We start from the raw sequence: 27,881 nt of genomic DNA on the forward strand, positions 1-27,881 counted from the left end.
CTTTTCTTAGGGTTGCACTGCACTTCTGGACCAGAGTTGCAAGCTCTTTTCTTTGTATTTTCCTTACTTTAAACTCATCCCTGTTCTTGCCTCTTTGTGAAAAATATTTTTAGCAAGCTTTTTTTTCCACAAAAAGGACAAAACAACAGTTATGAGTGCATGTGAAAGGTGATGTCTGAGAATAGGATTTGGGTTTTAGACCCAAAATGGTGCAGAGAAAAGATTTTTATCCTCCCTCCATACAAATCAGGGCCATCCATATTTATTCACCATACAAATTTACCAGTAAAAAGTACTCAGGATATGCATTCAGACTTCTGGAGTTGGGTGACAAATTGGGTCATACAAATTGGGTCTCAGAAAACCTTAATGCTACTGTTGAATAGGGAAAGTAGCTAGTGTATGCACTAAAACCTACCAAAAAGCAGGGAGATAATTTGCTTACTGGACGCAGGTCTTAAGGCCCAGCTTTGTTTCAACATTTTTGGCATTATGCTGACCTCTACTGTAGAAAGTACAGTTAGCAATTACTGAAAACTTTCCTAGACAATGCAAATTTGTTTTTTATTTATGTGAATATTTAGTTTTAGCCATGCTGGATGCACAGAAAAACAGGGTTGTACATACCTGTAACTATTGTTAACTGTTTGCATAAGGGGCAAACTGGGGTTTGCAGTGAGTGGAGGGAAATTGCTCCCCGTTTAGCACTGGCTCCAATTCTCTGTTGATATTTAGATCTTTGGTAATGCAACCCCACTTTGGTTCAAAGCATCTCTTGTTTCCAACATTTAAACACATGATTAACAAAATTTACAAAGTCAATACAAAAACAATGTAAAAACAAAGCGTTAAAACAATCAATTGCTGTGGCTAGTGACTTATTGTAAACAGCTACTCATCATAAAGCACAGCTCAGAAAAGTAAGAATTTTGGTTTTATTCCAACCTAACAATAAGTACTACTTTTAATAAAAGGAAAAAACATAAAGGTTTGTTTTTTAAGAAACATGATAGTACAAAGTAGTGTACAACCATTAAAAAAATCCTTAAGCAATTCTAACAAAATAAAATATTTTAAAGCAGCTGGGAGATGTTCATATAGTTTCAGTCTTAAGATCTTGCCGCCACGAATTAAAACTTAAAATATGTCATTAGTTTGATTCTGGATTTCAAGAGACGTGGAAGATAAGATGTGTATCAACTGAACATGTAGAATATTCAACGTAGTACAATCAAAAATCCCAGTTTTACCAGACAGAAAGGTTGACAGCAGTTTGCCATCCCAGCTTAATGAGGCTTTGCATCCTTTTCTTATATTACAAAGTCATGAAGTTTCAAGAATCTTTGTGCATTTATTTCAAAATAAATCATGTTTGGATTTGCATACTCCACGTTTATGATGATGGCCAAGGGCTGAGTGTGTGCCACTGATCAACAGTAAGAATAGGATGACTTAGAGGAGTCTCCTCTCATGTCTGACTTGAGGAAACGTGTTAGTGTGACCCCTTGCAGTCTGGCTGGACAGGCTATAGGAAAAAGAGTTTCTCACAGAGCTCAATAGCTGGCTCATGGTGCAGAACTTGCCCTGAGAGAAAGGCCAATTTGTGAGCATACTTGCAGGGGGCTGGCACTCTGATAGTACCTGGCCAATTCCAGTACATGTGGCAAAGCTTGAAAGTCAACCTATACAAAACAAGGAAAAGAAGAAAAATTCTTGTTTGAATGACTGTGATTTGACTTTTAGGCATTGTCATATTTCATACTCATAAAGCACACTGCATACATGGTGTTCATTAGGTGAGAACAACAGGACACATTAGAGACAAGAAGCTCAAAAGGGAGGGGGAGAAAAAGAAGAAACAAGGAAGAGGTAAAAGTTGTCTAATACTGAGCATAGTAGCAAAAAGTGAAACAAAATGAAAGGGGGGAATAGGGCAGAAGGCAAGCACTAAATAAAAAAAAAGGGAATGCAAGATAAATATTAGCGCATTTGCAATAAGGAAAAAAACCAAAGCCAGACAACCATATAGAGAAAGAGGCTCTTTTAATGTATCAAGGGCTGAACACACCAGAAAGTCTGTCTTTTGGTGGAACTTTGCTATAAATTTGACATCAATGTACTATTACTCTTTTGAGAACTTCATGTTGGAGTTGTTCAGTATTTCATGATACTCAGTTCTGACAGACCTACTACTTTATTTCAGGGCTAAAGCTAATCATGGCCCCAGGGAGGGTTATCAAAAAGTTGCTCCCCTATCATCAAAATATAACCAGATGTGGGGATTCCAATAGTAAAGAAAGCTACATGCTGTATATTTACAACTAGAACCCAGCCTTCTCATTCCATTTCCATCAAGTTTCTTCTTTGGAATTGTTCCACAGGGGTTCCAACAAAACTGCTTTCCAAATATTTGAATTCCTCATTTTCCATGCTTAAAGTTGATCATGCACAACCATAATAAAACATTCTAAACAAATAAAAAATGAAACACTCACCTCTGCATGTGATCAGGACTGAGGTTGGCAGTATTTTTTACACAGACATAATGAGTAGGAATGCCACAGCCCTGTCGTGCGTGGTGAGCAATCAAGTAAAAATCAACCCTATTTTTTTTAAAGAAAGAGAATACGGTAAATATCATGTTTGGATGCTGTACACTGATTCTTTAATTCCTTAGAGTTGTGAAGATCAAAGTTCCCTGCAACCTTCTGTTCTTCAAGTGAGCGTTCTATGCAGCTGGACAGGCGTACACTTGTACCCACAACCTTTCATAAAGCTGTCAACGTTTGGGGATATTGCCTTTCCCTTCGCCGATATTTCATAGATGGGGTGAAAAAGTACACCCAGCATCTTCCTGCTCAATTTTACCCACTGACCATCATGGGCAGCCTGAACAGACACCTCTCAGTATAAAGGAAGGACTTAGTACAAAGGCCAGCTGTAAAGCAGAGTTCATCAAAGGTCTGTCTCTAAGAAGGCACACAGGTTTCCTGGGGTTTGCATCCAGTGCTTCCAAATGGGGCTTCTAACAAGGAAACTGAACTTGGGAGTTCAGCAAGGGAGGCTGAAGAGAATCAGGGAAGACCCCTTCTATTTATTTATTTATTTAGTTAAGAGTTTCTAAAAAAAAGATATGCAAACTCCACATCAGAATAGAGAGCAGTGTACCACAATATCCTTCCTACCACAAAAATCTGCACAGATTCGAGTAAGCACCCCATTTAAACCCTAAAACACCTTTAAATAACCAAACCAGTTACAAAGCTAACAGAGGAGTGAGGGCTATTCAATGTTCTGCAGGAAGTGCCACGTGTATTATTTATCTGCCCCCTGGACTGAAACTGTGGGTGTATGCTTGATGCATGGAAGTCTTGGCTCTCAGGGAGCAGGTTTGCTCCCTTGAGGCTAGGGTTGTCAACCTAGAGAAGCTGGGGAAGGGAGTATGTGGACAAGATTTTCAGAGACCACTAGTAGTCCCACTCCCATGCTAACAGCTCTTCTGCTGTTGTGGAGATGGAGAGACTTGAGGTTGGAGGGTGTCAGGCTGAGGAAAAGTGACATGATCCCTTAGATGCAACTCCTTCCACAAATGATGGGCCAATATCCTCTCATACTGCTCTTGGATTGGAAGAAGTGAGCTTTTAGTAGTGGATGATTTGATTATTAGAAAGATATAGAGTGGGTTCTGCTACAGGTGTTTTGACCTCATGATGACTCGCCTGACTGGTGCAAAGGTTGCAGAAGTAAGAAGTGGGCCCCCAAAGGATCAGTATTGAGGAAAGTGCTATTTAATTCGTTCATAAATGATCTGGAATTGAGAGGGGAACAGTGTAGTTGGCCAGATTTCCAGATGACAATAAATTATTCAGGATGGTAAAAACCAAGGCTGCCTCTGAAGAGCTCCAGGAGGATCTCTGCAAATTAGGTGAGAGGCCAACAATTTGGCAAATGAAGCTCAGCGCAGGTAAGGGTAAGGTGATGCCTGCTGAAACAAAAAATCCCGACTTCAGGTATATAGTAATACGGTCTAACCTTGCTGAGATTCAGAGGAAAAGAGAACTTGGGATCACAGCAGATAGAGCAATGCAAATATCATTACAGTGCTCTGCAGCAATGAAAAAGGCAAACTCTACGGTGGGGATGATTAGGAAAGGAAATAAAACAGCCAATATAATGCCCCTGTATAGATCCATGGGGCAGCTTCATTTGAAATATTGTGTGGAGTTCAGTCACCAGTATATCAAAAATGATATTACAGAGTGGGAAAAAGTATAGAAGAGGGCAACTGTAATGATTTTAAGTAAATGGATGCATGTGTCTTTAAATGCTTGGTTTGAGCTAGGTGAAGAGTGAGGGTGAGAGAGGGAAGAGCGAGTGATATGAAAGTGGCAGTCAGAAGAAGGCAGGCTAGCTGTGTGCTGCCTGAGTATATTGAAGTATTTATGAGAGGAATATAACCTGTGTGGAACCTGAACTGAGCATGTTTGTGAAAGAACACTCAGTCAGGGAAAGAGAGGCCAGCTGTGTGCTGCCTGAGCAGGTTTAATATTTCTGTGAATAGGAGTTAGAGAAAGAGAGGCTGGCTGTGTGCTGCCTGAGGAGTTTTAAGCATTTCTGTGAGAGAAATATTGAGTTAGAGAAAGAGGCTAACTGTGTGTGAAGCCTTAGAAGAAATCTGTATGAATGAGTTTAAATGAAGTAACTTTAAGAACAGAGAACTACATTTATGAAACCGATATGCTTCTTGACTAAATAAAAGTTTATTTTGTTTTGTTATATCCCAGAGTAGCTGTCATTGCTTTATCCCATTCCTATCCTCAGGGCCACATAGAACCACGAAGGAGCCTGACGCTTAGGAACGTTACCAAAAGGAAAACTTAAATAAAATATATTGGAATATAATATTCCTGGTGGCAGCAAACTACCCAGAGGGTGTTAAGGGAAAGATTAAAAGAAAAATCTACCCCAAAGAAAGTAAAGGTCATAACAGCAACCAAGTTGATTAAGGGGTTGGAGCACTTCTCCTATGAGGAAAACTGAAGATTCTGATACTTCTGTACCTTGAACATTCTCCTGCAACCAGTTTAGGATCTCTGCTTTGTCCTACTACTTCTATACACCTGCAGCCCACTGAAACAGCCTATCCTCCCAAACTACTCCCCTAACCAAGACCAGCAAAATAAAAAGGAGGATACAAACAAAGTGAGTTTATATCAACCAGAATAATTTATCATGATGCAGAAATTTTGGCAGAGAGGAGAGCTCTCTGAATTGTAATCAAGTTTACTCTTACAGAAAAAGCAGACCAGCCGGCAAGTCTATGCAAAGAAAGAGCTCTACGAAATACATCTCTCTCACCAGTCTCGGCAAGTGACTGTGTGGTCCACCACTGTGCCTGGAGGAGGAGTTGTGAAGTAATCAGTGGCTGCTGCGTAGATGTTTGTACTGATTTTCTTCTGGACCACAAACACCACCATTTTAGGATCATAATTCTCAAAAGCTTCAAAGCATTTCTGCAGTTGAGGAATTTCATAGCTTTCAATCATTTTCAGCTGACCCTCTGAAACTCCATCTCTGTACACCACTATCTTCTCAGGGAGGCAGTGGTTGACCTTTTAGAGGACAAGTGTACAAGATAAACATATAGTAAGATATGTAAGGGAATCTGGATAACATGGGCTGACATTTTCTCTAGACAATCCATGTGAGTTCTATAAATAGATCATCTCTCACATACACACATCATTTATGTTACTTGTTTTACAACAGAGCCTTGCCAAACAAACCCTCTCTTCAACAAGCCTTATACAGATAATGAAAAGATAAGTTACTGTGGTTGCCAGAGCTAGAAACGGGAAAGAATGCAACTCCATCATCATATATGGTATTTTAAACAAAGTCATAAGGTAGAAAGGCTCTCTCAACCATTGTGGGGAGAAGACAGGAGCAAGAAACAAGGACTATAAATAGGGGTATGCGATGTTTGTATATATTTGGCATACCTGGATAAATCTAGATATATACGGGTATACCAAATACAGAATTTCTGAAAATACTGAATTGTTCAAATTTATCTGGGAATTTGGGTTCGGGTGTGTTTGAGTTCCACTCAAATTCTATAGATAAATAAGCTGCCCATTAGTGAAACATTAGAAATAATTTTTTGGTCATAAGCTTATCTGTAGATTGGGGTTCAAGGGTAGCTTGATTCCTGAAGAGGAATTCACCCGCTTGCCATTGTAATGTCAGATACCTAAATAGGGCCTTATAATAAGAGATTTGTGTGTCCATTAGGGATGTGCTCTTCGGGTGTGGGATTTGGGTTTTTGACCCAAAATGGGCCCAATTCAGAAAGATTTGACACTTCCGAATCAGCCTCAGCATTGCTGAAGCGATTTGGAAATGCCTAAGCAAAGCTTACCTAAGTGCTTTGGAACGCTTCGGGAAGCTTCAGGTGGTGTGGCAGCAATCTTTCCCTTGCTGACTGTTCCTGCATACTTGCAGGAAGAAAGTGCTTCCTGCAAGTTCCCACCTTTTTCCACCTGATTTGGGGGGGGGGGGGGGTGAGTGAGTGGCAGAAAGGGGAGGAGGGGTGAGAATCAGGGAAGGGAGGGGGGACTCAGAGAGTGTCCAATCCCTGCAGCAGTTCTCCTTCCCTGGGGATTAACTCTGGAAGGAGAGTGCCTTTTTGGAAATGCTGCAGGGATTTAAATTGGGAGGCTTGCCTTTTAGCCATCCTACATTTTGCCCTGTCCTGGAGATATGAGACTGGTGCCTGCTTCCTGCTGGCTTGCCTCTGCTTTTTAACTTCTTCCAAGGCTGTCTTGGCCCATTTGGAATAATAAAATGTAGGCCCTGCCTATTTGCCCAACAAACACTGGTATGAAACAGGAGGAAAGACAGAACTGGCATGCCAATCACTAGAGCAGAAAGGAGTCTTCTGTGGAATCATCACTAGCATCTATTCTAAACACTTGGTGTTGGCTGGCAAACCTCTAGTGTACCTCAATGCAGGAATAATGATTGTGGGTAGATGGCTCAGGTACTACTCATGGGCAACGGTTCCCTTTGCAGCTGAGTCTGCTAGGATGCTGTTTTCGCGTGCTGAACTGATGGTCGTGGGGACTTGGTACATCTCACATGCGGCAGGTTAGGCAGGTCAACTGACAGATGAAGATTCAACTTACTTAGGCAGTACATGGCAGTTGAATTGCATACTGTCAACTTGCAGTTTGGGGAGAAAGGCACAATAACTTGATGATAACCAAAATCAGTAGTCCCTAATGTGGTGTTCAAGGGTATCTTTATCTTCCAAAGTGTTTTCTGCTACCCACTTCATCTTCCTTAAAGCAAATAACTCATCTTGGCTTTTCTTCATCGCATTGGAGCAGAAGGTATTGCAGAAGAGCCCAGAAGAAACCTCAGCATCTGCAGGAAGCATCCATTGAGAGACAGTTGCCTCCACTGCAGGTGAATGCATGGCTTGGAACCTCCCAACAAGCTTTTGTTTGTGTTGGCTCAATAACAACAGTCAAGATGGTGCTATTTATTGGCTCCAAGCTCAGTCCCTACAGGGTGGATTTTTGTTTTCAGTGCAAGACTATCAAGTTCAGTGTCAAGGGATCTGGCATGGCCATTGAAGTTGGAGATGCAGAGATTGTGGCACATGGCTTTGGAGCCACTGATCCTAATCTGTCTGCCACTGCCTCAGAGGCAAAGAGGGCTCTATCACAGAGAGTGGCTGAAGCACAATGAACTGATTGTGCCTTGTTCAACTGGTGTATTTGAGGCAGTGGACATAAATCTCTACCATGCACTGGTCTCCTAGGCTCAAGAGGCCAGGAAGCTGCTGCACAGATGACAAAAGTAGTCTTGTGTTATATCCATTGGAACAACACAGAAGAGATTACCAAAGATTAGACAAAGTGATGAAAACTGCAGGGAAGTGAAAAACTGAAGAGACAATTATATACACACAAACCATACCCCTCTAAGTTATTTGGGGGGAGGGATTGAAGAAAATCTAGTCCTTAGAAATAGCAAAAAAGATTCTTTATTGCTTCTGTGATAGAAAATTTTGATACATTTTTTCCTATATACACACATGCTACCCTTCCAGGGAACTTTCCTAAGACAGCTTACAAAATCAAACATAACAAAAGCTGTTAACATTTTGGCCGGGTGCCTGACAGACAGCAGCACAAGTGCCAGGCCTCAAGGAAAACAGTATTCCCTTGGCGAGGCGCCACTACTGAAAAAGCCCTGTGCCTGATCACTACCCACCTTCCTTCTGAAGGTAAGGGTATGGAGAGCTGGACTTGTGAGGCAGATCTTAACTGGTGGGCTGGACAACATTGGAAGAGGCAGTTTTTCAAGTACCCTGGCCCTAAACCATTTAGGGCTTTAAAAGGCGAGAAGCAGCACTTTGAATTTTACCCTGAAACAAATGGACAGACAGTGCTAATCTTTCAGTGCATGGGGTGATACAATCCCCATATGCCATCTGACAACAGCCTGGCTGCCGTATTTTAAACTGACTGAACTTTCCGGACCAATTTCAAAGGCAGCCATATATACAGCACGTTGCAGTAATGTAAGTGGGAAACTAAGTGGGAAAGTATGACTCCCACTTGGGTATGTGCAGTCTAAATTGATTCTCTTAGATGGACAGAATGCATCAAAAACATTTTTCTGAGGACAGAGGAAAAACAGATCAGAGGGATAGATTGAAACAGGTAAATAGTGTGTGGGGGTGGGGTGGGGGTGGTAATTTGGGCTTTAGAAAAAATGAGAACAGAGGGGTTAAAGCCAACAAGTTAATCCAATGTAACTGAAGGAAAAGGGAAGCCATGGAGATACATTATGGGCAATAAAGAAAACAGTTTTCTCTTTTCCTTCCCGGTATAACCTACCCCTCCCAGTTGCCCTGTAATTACTGTTCCTGTATTAAACTGCCAGGACAATCCCTGCAACCTGTTGTTAGAGCACATGCACCAACAATAGAGTACTGAATGGCTAAAGGCAGTGCCCCCACAAATTTTCAAAGAAAAGACATCCGATTTCACTCCAGCATATACAATGGATATGTAATTAGGAACTGGAAACAAAGTGGATAGAAAAGAGAAATAATATTATATTGGAAAAGTGGATAGGAGAGAAATAATATTATATTGGAAAAGAATGAACTAGTGAGGGCTTTGCACTTTTCCAGGACCCACATCTTAGCAACTGTGACTGTGAAAAGAGATTAGTTTGCCTCTTCGATATGGGATAGGAAGTGGATGCATCACACACCTCACTGTAAGCTCCAGTCCCAAAAGAATGTTTCATGTTTCCTCACCTCATAGAACTTCTGCAAGGCAGTCACCAGACAGACTTTCAGGCTGTCTATGATTTCTTGATGAGGCGTCTGGAATATAACTCTTGAGTACCACCTCGTCAAAGTGCTGGTGGCAGAAAGGATAAATGTTATTGAAGCTAATTCCACTGCAAAACCTCGTATGTCACAAGCAATTCAAGCCATAGCACTGAAAGTTGGCAGTTTTTCAGAAAAATATAATTTACTCTTAATTTTTGGAAATATGATGTTCCAGCAATAATTTGATACTACGTATATTCCCACCTTCAGATGATACTGGTTTCCTAAAATGATTGATCTTGTGGTGTGAAAAACATGGAAGGAACTATTCAGGAATAATCTTCATGACAGACTATCCCTTTCACACTCTTCTTCCCTGTAGTTTCCTTCCTCCATCTCAAAGGGGACCAACAAGAACCAAGAATATTCCTTGTCCAACTGCCCTCTTGTCTCACTTAACACAGCTATGACCAGTTAAGACAAAACTGAGAGGGTTAAATAAGACTTTTTTTAGCCCTGCCTCTGAAGTTAGATGAAAGGCACAAAACTTTCCAGAAATTCTTCCTCCACTGAGAGAGAACAAAATAATCATTATTCCCTGAAACAGAATGCACTTACTGGTTGATGCTCGCCACAAAGCCAACCACAGAGCGCTTCCCCCTGCTAGGGTCATGATACACATCCATGCCAATCACCATCAGTTGTTTCTGGAAAACAGAAGCAAGCTGTTTGTAATAGAATAATTAATACTCTCAAGCATAATTCAACTTTGACCAGGAGCAAGCATAACAATTTATTTATGTCATTTATGTTGTGACAGAATGGGCTTTTAAATGAAAGGTTTCCTAAGTGCAGCACCCAGGAAGTGGAAGAGAAAGGGTTAAAATGCTGCCTGAAGGTAGAATGATTGAGAGGCTGCTCCTCCTCTCTGTGATTGGCCAGTGAGAAGATAATTGTAATTGGCAGAATTTTTGGAGGAACTGAAGTTTAGAGACTGTCAAAGAGGGCCAAACTAATAATCCTCTGTGTGAGGAAAGTTTGCCCTAACTGGTACAGCTTTAAGTTTCTAAAAGACTTTAGTTAAAGTATGTAAGTGTGAAAGCCAGCAGCGATTTACACAGACAAGTCAGAACTGGGGGGTGTTGTTGGTAGAGGAAGTGGGTAGTAAAAGGAGACTCCCCTTTAACCAAGTGATCAGTAGGGTTGCCAGGACCCTCTACCCTGCTGGTGGGAGGTGAGGGGACGTGGCACTTACCTCATGCTGGCAGTGTGTAGTCGCACAGTTCCAGCACGTGTGATGACGTCAACATTGCCCCTGGAAGTGACATCGTACTGCCCCCTGGGAGCGTGTGCTCCACGCATGTTCCTAGGGTGCCTGCTGGTGGTGGCCGACCTCTGGGGGCCTCACTTCCTGCTGATCACTGGCAGATCAGTGGGCGAGCAGGCAAAGCCCCAGGAGTTTGCCAGCCACCAGCGATCACCTGGGAACCCTTGTGATCAGGATTATGTCTTTTGGAGAAGAATAATTCCTGCCCAGTATCTAAAAAGGGGCTGGGTTGACTCTGAGGAGAACTCTAGGTCTCGTGCAAAGGCAAAAGAGTGCTGTACTGAAGTCAGAATACCTAAGCTGTAAAGTGAAATCTATGAAGAGACCTCATTAAAGTAACCTAAGTCTGAAACTACCAACCTCTCATTTTTAAGATCTGTAACTACTGAAACTAAGCTTTAAGATTATTGTGCCTAATGCTTGTGAAGTTTTCTGTTCTACATTCAAAATTTACCTCAGCTTTTCTCTCACTACTTATATACCAACCCTGCTTATTTAATAAACATGCTGTTTCCTTTTGAACTTTACTCAGCCTTTAATGCCATTTCATTTAAAGACGACGAGGGCTACAAGACACATTACCAGAGGCTGCCCTGCCACAGCAAGCAATCTTGACCATTTTGGAGGGAAAATCTGCCTTCCAGTGGGGGAGTGAGTAAGGCTTACATCATATACGTCAAAATTCTTAAGCTGTAAATCCTTTGCATCATCTGTGTCATATTGCAGAATCCCTGAAGAGGTAATGCTGCTAATTGCATAACTGATTAATGTTTTCCCCATCATGTTTAAGGACAGCAAGCTATTCTTATTCACCTTATTAAGCACTATTACACAGCAACTTTTTAAACCATTTGTATGAAACGGGAAGGAGGATAATTTTCAGTGTTACAGTCACTGGTGTTGTCTACAGAACTCCACTGTGTGAGAAATATACCATGGGGGAAACAGTCAGGGGACTGTTTTGCATGGTTCGGTGGCATCAACTTTTAGGGAATGTCTCCCAGACTAGAATTTAAATGACTTACCAAAGGGATGTCTATGCCCCAGAGTTCTCCTCCTAGCTTGCAGTTGATCTGCAGCAGAATTTTCTGTGCTATGCTCCGAAGTTTATTGGGCTGGGTTGTGATGGTTCGAACATTAATTACCTGCAGTGAAAAACAAATATTTTTAGCTAAATTCAAATTATTATACTAATCCAATTTTAGTACACCTGTAAGACAAGAATAAGTGGTGTTTATATTTTTACATGCAAACAAGGGAGTTTAGTCTTCACTTAAAGGTATTTAACGTATTCTTCCAAAAGTCTCAATGACACAAAGCATTATAAGAACGTATTAAGCTTTGTGCCAAGTCAGACCATTTTTTCATCCAGCCCAGTACTGTCTAGTCCATTTAGCAGCAGCTCATAATGGTCTCAGGAAGAGGTTTTGTTCTGATCCTATGGCTATTCACCACATGCACCACTGCAGCAGCATCACACCAAAACAGGACTACTGTGTTCCTAAGCTGGTCTCCCCAAATGCACACTGCAACCTGAAAAAAATTCTAGAAAAGTCGTATCACTCAAATTGCCCTCAGACTCCCAGTCTTGTGGCCAATGTTGGGCATACCAGTGTCCTTGAAAGTACACCCCAAAGCCATGCCCCCTGGCTGTGTCTGAATGGACCTGGAAGTCATGTCCCAATAAACACCTTTGCCTCCAAAAGGAAACCCCATTGAAATCTTGCAAGAATTGAAGCCGTATGGCGGTGTTAGCCTTCATGTGGCCAGTAACCCTAATCCTACAATGTGGTTCGCTGGCACTTTTAGTGGCATCCACCAAACGCCATAGAAAGATCCTTCCTGGTGCCACCACCTTGCAAACAAAGTTCAGCTGTCCTAACAAGGACTGCATGTACCTCAAAGTGGTCTTCCTACTGGTACACAACTGCTGTAAGAGCAATGCACTCTTCTCCAATTTATCACCGACGAGCCTGCAGGCCTCAGCTACAATATCTATCTTTATTCCCAAATATACTAGACATCTAGCTGGGCCTTCAGTGCTAAAGGAACACCCAACTCTGCTGCAACCTCTTCAAAAACTGCCATAAGCCATGAACACTCTCTAGAGTTACTGGGGCTAGCAAACAAAAATTGTCTAAATAATGAGTCACAGCACAGGAGACTGCCCTATTCCTAAAAACCCACTCTAACATGGTACTAAATGTCTCAAAAAGCGAGCAGGAGATGGAACTCATGGGCAGGGCCTTGTCAAAATAGTACTGACTCTCAAAACTAAAACCTAACAGCTTGAAATCAGCAGGGTGCACAGGCAACAGCCTGAAGGCTGACTTGATATCACACTTGCCCAACCATGCACCATCCCTGGGACTGTACCGTGCTGACTGCTGAGTCAAATAATGTATACTGGATGGAGCAAAGCTCCTCCCGAATCCCATTGTTGGCTGAGCCCCCTTTTGGAAAGGATAAGTGGTGATTTAATCTAATCTCCCCAGCTACCTCCTTTGACACCAGGGTGCATAGAATGCATAGACTGCTGGAGGGATGGTCCAGAGAGCCGCTGAAGTCTCCTGACAGTAGAAGACCATTTACACCCAATCTTCTGAGGCTGCTCCAGTGAGGGTATGGAATACAATGTGTCAACAGCCATGAGAAGTTGCTATTCAGGGTGATGACTTTGCTTGCTTTCTGGGATGTGTCATGGTGGGATATGTTCTCCAATGAAATGCTTGCACCGGAGAAGGTGAGGCTGTGCATTCAGCAGTCCAAGATTGGCCAGGTGGGCAAAGGGCATAAGGTGGTACTTAAGGCTACAGGAGATGCCCAGCTTTGCTCTGTGAGGGCACTGGGCAAGTACATGGGTTCCAGGGGTGGCTCCCAAAACTACTTATTTCAGCATGACAGCATGACCCATTCCTTTTGGATTGGGGCTGCTTCAATGGCAGCAAGCATTGGCCTACCTGGCCAAGTTATTCAGCAGATTGGCCATTGGTGATCTGGAGTCTTTAGAAGTTACATTTGATAATCGGGGCCTTGGAGCCTAGCGAGATATCCTGAGCTTCGATAATCCTTTGATTTACTGTCTTGCAGAATCATGCATATCTCAGACCTCTGCCAGGGTCCTCGATTTGAGCCACTTGATTGTCTTTTGGGCAAAGCCAGTGCTGGGGGGGACTCAGTTGTGCCTTCCTTCCCTTGCAAGCATCAGTTGGTGTGACAAGTGCAGGTTGTTGTGGGGCCAGCTCCTGCCCTCTCTCCATCAGGTTCTGAGGGAGGACAGTCATCCTGAAGTTCTGGTCATACATTTAGGGGGAAATGACTTGGTGCAGACAAATGTTGTCGTGTTTTAATTTGGATTTTAAGGGATTTGAGGAGGATCACAGACTTTAGCTCTGGGCAGTTGCTGGTTTAGATAGAATCCCTGCAGAGAAGGGTCTGGAGAGGAGCAGCCAAACCTGCAGGCATCGAGAAAGCCCAGCGGAATGCCAAATCAGCAAGGAGATCTTGGCTATGGAGGGTGGCTGATAGGCCGCACATATATAGGGGTGATGGGGTATCCTTTCCAAGTAAGGGTACAACCTATACCTGGCTGGTCTTTGTGAGGGACGGCACGATTTAGTAGTCAGCAGGTGGGATAAGGGTTGTTAAGCTAGGCTAACCCCTTTATGTGGCAGGAATAGGTTGGGCTGCTCAGGATAGGTAGGGTTGACTGACAAACACCTGGAGGCATCACAGTGATGGGAGACATGTCCAGAACAGGCCATCACAGGCTGTGCAGATGGGTGGTGCTGTGAAGGAGCGCCCTTGGTGCTGAACATCATCTCTCTAACCTGGCAGGTGGCCTTGCGGCCTGTCAGGGAAGGTAGATGACACTGGGCATCTCTTGGCACAGATTGGCTGTACAGGCTGGGGTAAACAAGGCTGGCAAAACCGCCATCTGAATTTGGAGCCAGAGTAGACTTGCCTAGTTGGCACCCAAGGAGGTTGCCTAGCGTAGCCTGCCCTTAACATAGTAATCTTATGTTCAAATAAACAATGACAAAGATCAGCCATTTAAATAATTAATATATGAATATAAATAAACAACTAGTTTAATTCTGTCTGTGTATTCATTTGGGCATGTCACATTTGGGTTGCTGGGGCAAATGGCAACTAGGAAGAAGAGCTTGCTGTTTGATTGCAGAGATGATCAAAGCATCTTTTAAGTCATACTAATATTACTAGGATTTCTTTGCCCCCTTCCACTTTTAGGAGTTTGCTGAATCCGCAACAACTTTTAAGAATACAAAAATATTTGAACACAGCATTACAGGAAGCCTCCCACACATATCCTTACACCACCTGATGTTTTGCAGCCTCAACTGGTTATCTTTTTTAAATTCAGTTTTGTACTAATTAGCACAGAAAACTTCCTGCTTCTGAATAAGCAGTACAGCATGAAACCAGATGCACAGGACATTCTTAGAAAAAGTTACTATAGCCTGCACAGGAATTGTATTTCAGGCTGATCACGCTGCAGGCATGGCATGGGTCTTGGAATTGTCCCTACCCTTGTGTTTAGCACATAGGCAGGATCCTTGGGTCTGAATGCCTATTGAACACACATTTGATAGCCATAAAAGCCTCTGAGAAAACACACAGGCTTCTGAAGCATCCTCAGCCCAAGAACTGTGAAGGCAACTATGTCTCTCACCTGAGAAGGGACTGGAGACTGCACACAGCACAGCTTTTTAATCACCCCATACAAGTCATCTCTGGTCCCACTGATGATACAAACTACCAACTGAACTGTACCCTTCAAAAAAGAGGAGTTTGGGAAGAAAGAACAAGTGACTGGTTAAATTTACAATCATGATATTCCCACTACAAATCAAATATTCACACACTGAACACCATCACCCTGGGAAACTGCAGAGCTGGCATTGTGTAGAGGACGTAATGAAATGTTCCTTTAGAGCCATGAGCTCATCATCACACTGGTTGAACTAGGTTTGATAAATCTTTGGTGTATGTTACACCCGAAGGACAGAGACTATACCTTTAGTTCTTCTTTACATCATAACTGTCTTCAGTTAGATCTTCATGTTGATGCCACAGATTAAAGCATGTAATATAGATATAATTGTTATTTCTAATCATGCCTGAATGAATCAGGAACCTCAACTTCCAGGTTCTGGGCACTGATAACAGCCACTTGCAGCAATCAAGCAGTAGAAAAGTACCTGTTCGTTTGTTTGTGAGACTTTTCAGTCTCTGGGTTCACACTGGGTATACCCATGTACAAGCTATGAATCCAGACACAAGCTTAAATAAAACTTCAGTTTATTGACTTAAGGAGTGTTTGCAAAGCATGAAGCACTCAAAACACAGGCAAGAGATTCAAAACAAATATACCTATACTGCTGCTAGCGAAAAGCTACCTAACTTACAAAACTTACTAACTAAACACCTCTGGTTGGTATTCTTGGCAGTTTGTCTCCCCCTGTTTGTTTGTATGTGTGCCCTCTCCCATGCCAGGCTACACAAAGCATGTTGACGCGAAGAGCAACATGGAGCTCCCAGCTTCTCTCTTACATGATGGTATACAGGAGAGCATGAAATAGGAGGAATAGGAATAGGGGAAAGGGTGAGCTGAGGAGCCATCTTTTCAGGCCTCAATCCATCACTTACCACTCAAGAGCCAATCAGTTGTATGGGAAAGTGGGGAGTACAGATAGTGGCTCTGTGAGACAGTCTCTCAAGGCCAAATATCTAGGGAACAGAGACTGCTACAGGTGTCTTCAATTAGCTTAGCCAGCACATTCTGAAGCAGGCCAAAATCCCACCAACACATACAACTTCTGAACCAAGGTTCAGTCATCTTACCAGGATTTAGGCTACAAATTCAGGACTTCCTTATAATGTCCCTATTTCATTAGTTCTCCAGCTTCATGACTGGGTTAGACCACCAAGTTTATGGTATCTTAACATCTCTTTGCTCAACGACAAAACTTTTAAAACAGATGATAGCTGAATGTGCACAGTATTTTAATATTAACCAAGGAATTGTGGATACTTGGCCTATTGAATGGAAAACTTGTAAAGCATTTATCGGAGGAAGGATTATTGCATATGCATCTGACAAGAAGCAGCTTAGAGAAAGGGAAGAAACGAAAGGTTAAATATTAGTTGACATGGGGAACATTGCATCATGACATTTTCTTGGCAGACTTTTTACAGGGTGGTTTGCCATTGCCTTCCCCAGTCATCTACACTTTACCCCCAGGAAACTGAGTACTCATTTTACCGACCTCGGAAGGATGGAAGGCTGAGTCAACCTTGAGCCGGCTACCTGAACCCGGCTTCCGCCAAGATTGAACTCAGGTCACGAGCAGAGCTTGGGCTGCAGTACTGTAGCTTACCACTCTGCGCCACGGGGGGGAAGGCAATGGCAAACCACCCCATAAAAAGTCTGCCAAGAAAACGTTATGATTTGCCGTCCCCCCATGGGTCAGTAATGACTCGGTGCTTGCACAGGGGACTACTTTTACCTTTATTATATATACAAAGAAAGCAGAGCATGCTCTGATGTGCTTGTGCCAGTCATATTGGGAACAAAGAGAGCAAGCTGGCAGATTATTGGCCCATCATTTAAGGCAGCGAAAGAACAAGAATTATATTCCTCTGATCAAGGATGAGGAGAACGTAATGTCTACTACCTCAACTGAAATAAATTTGCAGTTTTAAAAGTTTTACTCTGAATTGTATAGTAAGGGGAAAGAACCATCAGAAGAAGACTTGGAAATATTTTTCTCTCACCTTGATCTTCCATATTTAGATATGACTCAGCAACAGCTACTTACTGAGCCTTTGCATATGGATGAAATTAGGGCTGTGTGATTCTGGTTCAGAATTTGTTATAAAATATTGAATTTTACTGATTATTTGGTAAAATTTGGTAAACTTTGGAAATTGCGGCTGGGTGGTTTCTTTGCTAAGGAACAGCAAAGAAACCCCGTTTCCTGCCTTTTTTAACCAGATGGGAGGGGGGAGTGAGGCAGAGGCAGAAGGGGGAGGTGAGTGGCCAATCCTTGCAAGAGGTCTCCCTTCTCTGGCCAATGGGATTCTCTGGAAGGAGAGTGCCTTTTTTAAAACTGCTGCAAGGAATCAAAATTAGGACACTTGCCTCAGATCGGTCTCCATTTTGCTCTTGCCTGGAGATTGAGAGACACTACCTGAAGAAGGAGGCAGATAAAGGTGAGTGGGAAGGAGAGCAGGAAGCAGGAAAAGGGGGAGAAACTGGGGGGGGGGGCAGAGAAGGGAAAGAGGATATAGTGAGGGAGGGGAAAATGAGACGCCCCCTACAAGTACTTGCAAGGCCACCATTTGTTATGCTAATCGCACTTATATGGATTTAGTTTTATATTCCAATTTAGGCAGTAATGAAGAAACTTCAGGATTCAAAACCTTGCTAGCTCACATACCTCTGTATTTAGTACTGATTTGATGGCCTTGGCATAAGACTCTATTCGGTCATCCTTCAATTCTCTCCAAGCAGGTGTAGTTAACTGAATACCAAGAGGGCCAGAGACCTTCTGCAGCATGCTAACCAGATCACGTGCTTGATCAAATGCTCGCTTTGGATAAAACAATGCCCAGAAATGAATTGGGACCTAAGAGAAGAGCAGGGAGAAAAATCAGCATATTTGTTAAATAATAGGTGCAATCATAAATACAGTGCCATTCCCTTTCATCTCTCAACTAATTGCGAAACTTAACTAGTCACTTTCAAAACCTGTCACATCTAACTACTGAAGGAGTAAAGTGTGCATTCCCAAGGTCAAGAGACAAGCAAGTGGATATAATGTGAAAGCATAGGAAATTTCTAATTGTGCTCTTTTAAAAAATTCTGTCTGTGTCAAAAATGAAAGAACTGTTCACCTGCAACAGAGTCAACTCCTGCCATTTAGTCTACACTAGGGATGTGCGTTTCGGCATTCAGAATGCCGAAAGAATGCCGAAACAAAAGTGTTTCGGCATTCTTCAAGAATCCCGAAACGTTTCGGGGAATGCCGAAACGTTTCGGGATTGCCGAAAGAAAAACCCGAAACGTTTCGGGATTCTTTCGGCATTCTTTCGGCATTCGAGAATCGCCATTTTGATTTTGCTAGCCGTTTGCCTTAGCAAGCGGCTAGCAAAATCCTGCTGGAAGCAAAGGCTTCCTGCAGGCTCTTAGCAGAGGGGAGGGGGGGAGAAGGAGTGAATCACTCACTCCTTCTGTCACCCCCCACCCCTCTTGCAAAGGAGGATAGGGAATCCTGCTTTGCCTTGCAAATGCAAGGTGCAAGCATTGCATTGCACTTTGCATTTGCAAAGCAGCAGAGATTCCCGCCAAAACTAACAGGTAGGGGAGGGGGAGCAGGAGGAGGGTGGCTCTTGGAGTGTGGGTGGGGAAAGGCAGGGGACTGGGGACTTTAGGAGTCACCAATCCCACTGCTGCATTCTCATGCCAGCCAATAGATTTAAATCTTTGGCTGAGGCTGCAGCAGGGGATTTAAATTTGGAGCAAGACTGTCTGGAACACTTCTGTTGCTGCTGCTGCTGAGCTGTGACCGAGAGAGGAGAAGAAGAGAGACTGCACCTGGAGCCTGGAGGACATCTGCCTGGAGGATCAACTGTGCTGGACATCCTGAGAGGACACCTGGTAGGCCTTTTTAAAATTTTTGTAAATTTTTTTGATGCTGGGCAATGTGCTGCTGTGGCCTGCCTCTGCAAAAAGGTGTTGCAGTTTATTCTTGGCATGGCCTGGGGGACAGGTTGGGCAGACAATGTTTGATGGTGGGGTGGGGGTTTCAGCATTGGTTGTTGTGCTTGCCTTCTTTAAGCTTGATCCACTGTTTTAAGATTAAAACAAGAGTGTGCCAGCTTTGGGCCTACACAGGCCAGAAGCCTTTCTTCTGGCTGGCTCTCACAGTTGTGCTCCACAATCTGGAATGGTGTGGCTTGCTTTTCTGTGTCTGGTCCCCTGCTTGCAAGGATTCCCAACAGGCTCCGTCCTGATCAACTGTGCCAGCCTGTGGGCCACACACAGGTATGGCCTGGGGGACAGGTTGGGCAGACAATGTTTGATGGTGGGGGGGGGGGGGGGTTCAGCATTGGTTGTTGTGCTTGCCTTCTTTAAGCTTGATCCACTGTTTTAAGATTAAAACAAGAGTGTGCCAGCTTTGGGCCTACACAGGCCAGAAGCCTTTCTTCTGGCTGGCTCTCACAGTTGTGCTTCACAATCTGGAATGGTGTGGCTTGCTTTTCTGTGTCTGGTCCCCTGCTTGCAAGGATTCCCAACAGGCTCCGTCCTGATCAACTGTGCCAGCCTGTGGGCCACACACAGGTATGGCCTGGGGGACAGGTTGGGCAGACAATGTTTGATGGTGGGGGGGGGGGGGGTTCAGCATTGGTTGTTGTGCTTGCCTTCTTTAAGCTTGATCCACTGTTTTAAGATTAAAACAAGAGTGTGCCAGCTTTGGGCCTACACAGGCCAGAAGCCTTTCTTCTGGCTGGCTCTCACAGTTGTGCTTCACAATCTGGAATGGTGTGGCTTGCTTTTCTGTGTCTGGTCCCCTGCTTGCAAGGATTCCCAACAGGCTCCGTCCTGATCAACTGTGCCAGCCTGTGGGCCACACACAGGTATGGCCTGGGGGACAGGTTGGGCAGACAATGTTTGATGGTGGGGGGGGGGGTTCAGCATTGGTTGTTGTGCTTGCCTTCTTTAAGCTTGATCCACTGTTTTAAGATTAAAACAAGAGTGTGCCAGCTTTGGGCCTACACAGGCCAGAAGCCTTTCTTCTGGCTGGCTCTCACAGTTGTGCTTCACAATCTGGAATGGTGTGGCTTGCTTTTCTGTGTCTGGTCCCCTGCTTGCAAGGATTCCCAACAGGCTCCGTCCTGATCAACTGTGCCAGCCTGTGGGCCACACACAGGTATGGCCTGGGGGACAGGTTGGGCAGACAATGTTTGATGGTGGGGGGGGGGGGGTTCAGCATTGGTTGTTGTGCTTGCCTTCTTTAAGCTCGATCCACTGTTTTAAGATTAAAACAAGAGTGTGCCAGCTTTGGGCCTACACAGGCCAGAAGCCTTTCTTCTGGCTGGCTCTCACAGTTGTGCTTCACGATCTGGAATGGTGTGGCTTGCCTTTCTGTGTCTGGTCCCCTGCTTGCAAGGATTCCCAACAGGCTCCGTCCTGATCAACTGTGCCAGCCTGTGGGCCACACACAGGTATGGCCTGGGGGACAGGTTGGGCAGACAATGTTTGATGGTGGGGGGGGGGGGTTCAGCATTGGTTGTTGTGCTTGCCTTCTTTAAGCTTGATCCACTGTTTTAAGATTAAAAAAAGATTGTGCCAGCTTTGGGCCTACACAGGCCAGAAGCCTTTCTTCTGGCTGGCTCTCACAGTTGTGCTTCACAATCTGGAATGGTGTGGCTTGCCTTTCTGTGTCTGGTCCCCTGCTTGCAAGGATTCCCAACAGGCTCCGTCCTGATCAACTGTGCCAGCCTGTGGGCCACACACAGGTATGCTGCTTTGGCCAAGGTAACCCTTTTTGGTTGCTGGCCTGGCACTCACAGTTGTGCTTCACAATCTGGAATGGTGTGGCTTGCTTTTCTGTGTCTGGTCCCCTGCTTGCAAGGATTCCCAACAGGCTCCGTCCTGATCAACTGTGCCAGCCTGTGGGCCACACACAGGTATGCTGTTTTGGCCAAGGTAACCCTTTTTGGTTGCTGGCCTGGCACTCACAGTTGTGCTTCACAATCTGGAATGGTGTGGCTTGCTTTTCTGTGTCTGGTCCCCTGCTTGCAAGGATTCCCAACAGGCTCCGTCCTGATCAACTGTGCCAGCCTTCGGCCCACACACAGGCCTGCTGCTCCGGCTTTGGTAACCCTTCCCGTTTGCTGGCCTGGCACTCACTGTTTTGCTTCACATTCAGGTTGTTTATCGTTGGTGGACCTCTTCTGGACTGGACTGCACTTGGTGGACATCGGCCTGCAGATCTCTGCGTGGAGGATCAACATTGCTGGACATCTGCACTGGTGGACTGGTAGGGTTGTTGTTAAATTTGGTTTTTGAGCTTATGTCTGCTGCTGTGCCTACCTGCGAGCATATGCTTTGGCTCTGTCTTTATGGCTTGGGCCGGGGGGGGGGGGCATTTTCTGGTTGGGCAAGAGGATATTGTTTGGGGGTTAGGGGGGCCAGCATTGATCGCAGTGCCTGCTTTCTTTCATGTTTCATTTTTCAAGTTTGAGTGTGGGGTGGGCATGAACTGCTGTTTCACAGGACTAAAAAATGAGTGTGCCAGCTTCTGGCCTGCACAGGCCAGAAGCTCTGCTGGGTGGATGTGTTTTGTTTTGCTGCTGGTTGGCCCTAGCCTTTAAGGGGGGGGGGCTGACTTGGCTTGTGCAACGGGGCCTTGAATTTTGGGGTTGCGTGTGCGGCGTGTGGTGTTGACTCTGCTAACATTTCCAATTTTCTTGACAGCATCGTGGAGGAGAGGAGGACCAGCTGCAAGACCGCCTGAACATCGCTGGACTGCAGGACTGGTGTTACTGTGAGCGAGTCCGGGTTCACATTTGGGTGGCCTTGGGGGTGGGTTCTTGCTAGCTTGGGAGGGGGGAGGCTCATCTTCAAAACACCACATCCACACCCCACACCGACATACCACAGATACATCGGTCCCGCTAAATAGTGTCTCTTAGGTAGGTAGGCCAGTTGGTAGGTGATCAGTGGATAATTGCCCTCAACATAATTATTAGGGAAACCGAGCCTAGTTTTTTTTAAAAAACTAAATAGGGACTCAGCAGGGAAAGCATTAGTGAGTGAGTGTTAGGTTTGAATTCCATATATATATATATATATATAAAAATTTGTAATAGCTGTCAATAGGCTTCCCATTAGTGCCCCCATAACTAGGGTTCCACCGCCCATCTCTGGCACCCGTGGTGGTGCCAGGCCGGCCCGGGCATACTAGTGTGTGAGTGTTTAAGGCTTTGTCACCTGTTATTGGGGTTTAGGGCCAGCTCAATTCCAGAGGAATTCAGCTGATTGGCAGGCTCAGGTTCCCTGACATAAATAGGGTTGCTTAAAAAGGCACTTGATTGTTCATCTCCAAGTCACAGAGCCACTAGAAGCACAGATTTAGAGCAGGTTAGTTAGGTCTTGAAAACAAAGTTGACCTTTGTTTTCTAAATCTTTTCTGATTAGTTAGGGTTGAATTTGGGAGGGGAAAGTATGTCGGAGAGGAAAGCAGAGAGGGGCCCCGGGGGAAAGGCTAGGGAGAAATCTAGAGGGGAGGAGGGGAGGGGGAGGGGGACTGCTGCGGCAGCCCCTCCATCTGAGCGGAGGAGGCCCTCCCCTGCGCTGCTGCCGTTCACCAGCCTGGCTTCTGGTGACAGGAAGAGGGTTCGCAAGACTCTCTTTCCTGAGGCAGCTGCTGGAGGGCCACCCCCAACCCGGGTGCGTGAGGCAGGGGCTGGCACTGGGCAGGGGCCTGCTGCTGAGGCTCCTCCTCCTCCAGTGGTTGCGAGCCAGCTGCTGGAGGAGGGGCAGCATGTGGTGTCTCCTGGGATGGGCGCGGAGCACATGACTTTCCCTGCGCTCCCGCTCACCCCAGGAACCCAGAGGATGTTGGAGGAACTGCCCGTGAGACCCCCCCTGGGGCGGTCCACCCCAGTTTCCTCTGAGGCCAGCAGCAGGCCTCTCGCGGCTGTGCAGGAGGAGAGGACGCGGGAGGAAGAGGCAGAGACTGTGGTGGAAGAGCCCACATCTCTGCCCCTTCAGCCTCGTCCATCCCCACCTGCCCGGCCGAGAGTGGGACACGGTGTGTCCGGCCAGAGCACCTCACAGGAGGTGCCGCAGGGTGGTCCCGAAAGCGCTTCTCCTGGGAAGCGTGGGATGCCCTTTTCCTCCGAAATCTGGAAGCACTTCCAGGCAACGGAGGATCCCCGAGCAGCCCTGTGCCTGCATTGTAGGCAGCGCGTCAGCCGTGGCAAAGATGTGTGGCATCTCTCCACGTCTGGGATGAGGTACCATATGAAGAGGCACCACCAGGCGGTGCTTCTTCGGGAGGAGGGTTCGAGTGGCGCCGCACGGCCGCCAGCTAGCCAGAAGGAGGCAGGCTCCTCTGGTGCTCTCCCCCCAAGGGTACCTGCAGGAAAGGGACGCCAAGCCTCTCTCCCGGAGATGCTTGGTATGCAGGGCGCTAGTGTGCCCAGAGAGGGGATCCGGAGGGCGAGCAGGCGCATCACGCGCCACATCGTCAACATGATAGCAGTGGATGGGCAACCGTATTCCGTAGTTGAAGACTTCGGCTTCTCAGGGCTGCTCCAAGATTGCTTTCCCTGGTACGCCGTCCCTGCTCGCACGTCGTTGAGCAGATCGGTGGTGCCCTCGTTTTACAGGGCTGCCAGGGATCATGTGAAGGCACAGCTGTCCCGGGTTGCCGGGAGAACTGTGCACTTCACATCGGACATCTGGACCTGCCCAAGTGTGCAGCAAGCGTACCTCTCGCTTACTGCTCACTGGTGGGAACCCGAGTCGGTTCTGGGTGGGGGCCGGGGGGAGGTGCCTAGCACAGCTAGACAGGGAAGGATGCGAGACCGCCAGGCCGGCTACTGCAAGGCCTTGCTTCACGCCGAGGTGCTCGACGTGTCCCACACGGCGGAGAACATCGCTGCCACCTTAAGGAGACAGTTGGACGAGTGGATAGGCCAGGGACCCGCCACCGTGGGATGCATGGTGACGGACGGTGGCAAGAACATGAGGGCAGCGGCGCATCTAGTGAGCCGAGAGAGCGTCTACTGTGCCGCTCACAAGCTTCACCTAGTGGTGAGAGATGCGCTGGGGTTGGGCTCCTCGAAGGAACCCGTGGATACCCGGACCCGTGAACTCCAGTTACTTGTCCAGAAATGTCGGAGGCTCACGGGTCACTTCTCGCGCAGCGTGAAGGCCACGCACGAACTGCGCCAGACACAGGTCAGGACAGGTGTGCCAGAGCACGCTCTGATCACTGACGTCAGCACTCGCTGGAACTCCACCTGCGCCATGCTTGAGCGCTTGGTGGAGCAGCAGGCCGCACTCCACGCGTGGCTCTCCGAGCACCGCGGTGCGAGTCAGGTGGGTGAGTTCAACCGGGAGGATTGGCTCACCATCACCCAGACAGTGGAGGTCCTGAAGCCCTTCAAGGACTTCACTGTGGCGGTCTCGTCAGACACGGCGACCCTCGGTCTGGTCATTCCCCTGGTGCACACGCTCCAGAGGAATCTGGCCACCCTTGCAGACCGGGTCGCGCCCCGTGCTGACCTTGTTCCAGCGGTGCGCGCATTAGTGAGAAGGCTGCAGCAGGGCATAGCTGCCAGGCTAACTCCTCTCACTAAGGAAGAGTCATACATGTTGGCGACCATGTGTGACCCGCGCATAAAGGGCACTTTCGCCGAGCGGGACGGGAACCTCACCCAAGCCAGAGACGGGCTCTGCTCTTGGGTGAGGCGCAGGCAGGCCAAGAGGGGACGCCTGTCGACAGGGGGGACGCAAGAGGGGCCCTGCCGTGCGGGTCCCTCTGACGCCCCCTCTGCGCAGGCCCCCCCCGAGGCCACCACCAGAGTGCCGATGGAGATGGAGATGCTCCGGTGGGCCCTCGTCCCCTCTGGGGTCGTGAGGACCGTGAGAGAGGATCCGGCGGAGGCGATGGTCAGGGACTACCTCGCGGAGCCCTGCGAGTCGCTCTCCACCGATCCGCTCAGCTACTGGGCCAGGAAGGAGTCGGTCTGGCCGGACCTCTCCCTCGAGGCGCAGCGGCTGCTCTCATGCCCTCCGACGAGCGTGGAGAGCGAGCGCGTCTTTTCACATGCGGGCGACATTGTCGGCCCACATCGCACTCGCCTTCTCCCATGGAGAGTCGAGCAGTTGACCTTCCTGAAGGTCAACTCTCGCCTCTTCGATTTCTCAGGACTGGACTTCCAGAGTGACTGAGGTGAGCCCAACTTGTGGCCTGCATCCTCTATGAGTCCAATCCTTTGGAATCGCGCTCTCCCCTGTATAAAACCCTGTATATACAGTTAAAACCGGCCAGTAGAGGGAGGGTGGTTAGGAACCAGTGGCAAAGGGAAAACACCCAGCAATTTGAAAGCCCCCCCCCCAGGGTATTCAAAACATCTCCCATCACTGAGACATACCCTGTGGGACCAAATTTATTATGAGAAATAATGCCCCAGAAACATGGATTGCTACTGGAGGGAGAAACAGGTTAGATAGGGATTGCTTAGGTGTTTTTATCAGATGAACTCCTTGTAAAAAAAAATTGTAGAAGAATTGTTGTACTGTTTTTTGAAAGTTGATGTTCCGTTCATGTAAAAAAAAGGAAAAAAAACCAAAAAAAAATGTTGTGATTATGTTTTTTAAAAGTTGATTGAATGTTCATGAAAAAAAAAAAACCCAAAAAAATGTTGTGATTATGTTTTTTAAAAGTTGATGTTCTGTTCATGTAAAAAAAAGGAAAAAAAACCAAAAAAAAATGTTGTGATTATGTTTTTTAAAAGTTGATTGAATGTTCATGTTTAAAAAAAAAAAAATTTGATGTTAATGTTGGGTTTGCATGGTTGGGGGATGCGGGTAGAGTGGTGGATGGGCACCGGCCAATGATGATCTCTCACAGATGTTCCCAGGTAAATTCTGAGGCTGGTGTGGGGGTGGGGGGAGACCTCTGCAGAACTGCTCCAGAAATACCATTGTCCAGTGCCTTGGAAGTGCCCAGTTCAGCTTTGTGTGTCTGAACTGAAAGCACAGCCACAGGAAATGACATAGGTTCTGCTGGACCCTGTTGCAGTGGTTCCCCCACCCATTTAGTCATGTTATGGAGGGAGAGTTGTATTAGGCTGGTAGTTATGATCATCTTCTGTTTCCATGCCCTGTTGTGCCCGCTCACTATGTAACCTGCTGTAATGTTCAAAACTTTACTGTTTGTCCATTTCAAAAGAAAAATTGTGTTTAAGATTCTCTGATGTGTAGTTAATTGTGTTGTGTTGTGCTATGAGGGACAATAAGTGTAATATGTTGTGATTTGTTGACCACTTGTAATTTGAAAATGAGAAAATAAAGGTTTTTTAAACTTAATGATTGTGTGTCTGTGTTCCCTTCTTTGATGGGAGGTTGGTTCCCAGCATAGGGAACAATGGGGCAGGCTGGCCAGCCTGTTCCTGGGGTACTGGGTGTGGGGCAGCTGAGGGTGGTTTTGGTTCTGAGAGGGGCTGAGTGGAGGATTTGGGTCTGTGTGTGGCAGCTGGGGTGGGGGAACTGGGTTTGTGTGGGGCTGTAAGGAGTGGACTATGGGGGATGAGAGCACTGGTTGTCCCTTGTGCCCAAGTAGGCCCCTGCTACTGTCCTGGTGTGGGCTTCCATGCCTCTATCGGTTGCTGGCCCTCCTTTGCCATCTTTTTCTGAAATTTTCCTAGGGCTGCCAAACTCCTGGTTGGGCTTGAGTTCAGGTTAGAGAGAGTAGTTCCCTACAGAGAAACTGGCTGCTTCCAAGGGCAATCTCTTTAGAGGGCAAATGCGGACCATGGATTCTGGGGGAGATCCCTACTCAGATTTTCCTTTCCACAAGTCCCACCCCCAAATTGCCAGTAACTTCCAAGGCCAGAGTTTGCCACCCCAGAGAGATCCCGTTCCCACCCTCTTAGCCTTGGCATGAAAGTTGTAGCCCCCATGGAACGCTTCCAGGTTCCTGATTCCAAGCCCAATGACACCAATGTAAGACAATCCAGACCTCCATCAAAAATGGATTTTAAGTAGCAGTGGGATTGGGCTGCATTTCAGTCATTCACATATCTGGTTGTGTTCCCAAACATTTAGCTTATGTTTTTTTAAATCAGCGTATGGCACTTAAGGACACTTTTAAATGGTTCTAAAAACATTTTTTTATTATGAAGTATTTAATGTGGCATTGATCAAGGGCAGGCCTTTTGGCCAAATGAGCAGTATCAGTACAGTAAAATTTAGACAAAGCTCATAGGAGGAAAAAGCATTCACACTGTGAAGTGGGAAGAAAGTTTCAATTTACATGTACCATGGACTCCGAAAAAGACATGTAAGTGGCATCCAGACCAAATCAGGCCTGCTTTCTCCCTTGAAGATATCAATTGATGATAGTGCTTATGTCACATCATGAGAAGACA

General features: G+C 46.1%; 1 protein-coding gene across 1 annotated transcript in view; it reads right to left on the reverse strand.

Annotated features, from left to right (window-relative positions):
• Positions 1-1,525: 1,525 nt before the first annotated feature.
• Positions 1,526-27,881, reverse strand: part of PIWIL2 (piwi like RNA-mediated gene silencing 2) — an 82,618-nt gene continuing 56,262 nt past the window's right edge. The window contains exons 14-21 of the mRNA XM_054997851.1: positions 18,149-18,337; positions 15,379-15,480; positions 11,711-11,830; positions 9,977-10,065; positions 9,341-9,446; positions 5,359-5,612; positions 2,496-2,603; positions 1,526-1,682 (exon numbers count right to left, since the gene is read on the reverse strand). Of these exons, the coding sequence (XP_054853826.1) occupies positions 1,526-1,682; positions 2,496-2,603; positions 5,359-5,612; positions 9,341-9,446; positions 9,977-10,065; positions 11,711-11,830; positions 15,379-15,480; positions 18,149-18,337 (1,125 nt within the window). The remainder of the gene's footprint in view (positions 1,683-2,495; positions 2,604-5,358; positions 5,613-9,340; positions 9,447-9,976; positions 10,066-11,710; positions 11,831-15,378; positions 15,481-18,148; positions 18,338-27,881) is intronic.

This window comes from Eublepharis macularius, chromosome 14 (assembly GCF_028583425.1).
Source record: "Eublepharis macularius isolate TG4126 chromosome 14, MPM_Emac_v1.0, whole genome shotgun sequence".
NCBI lineage: Eukaryota > Metazoa > Chordata > Lepidosauria > Squamata > Eublepharidae > Eublepharis > Eublepharis macularius.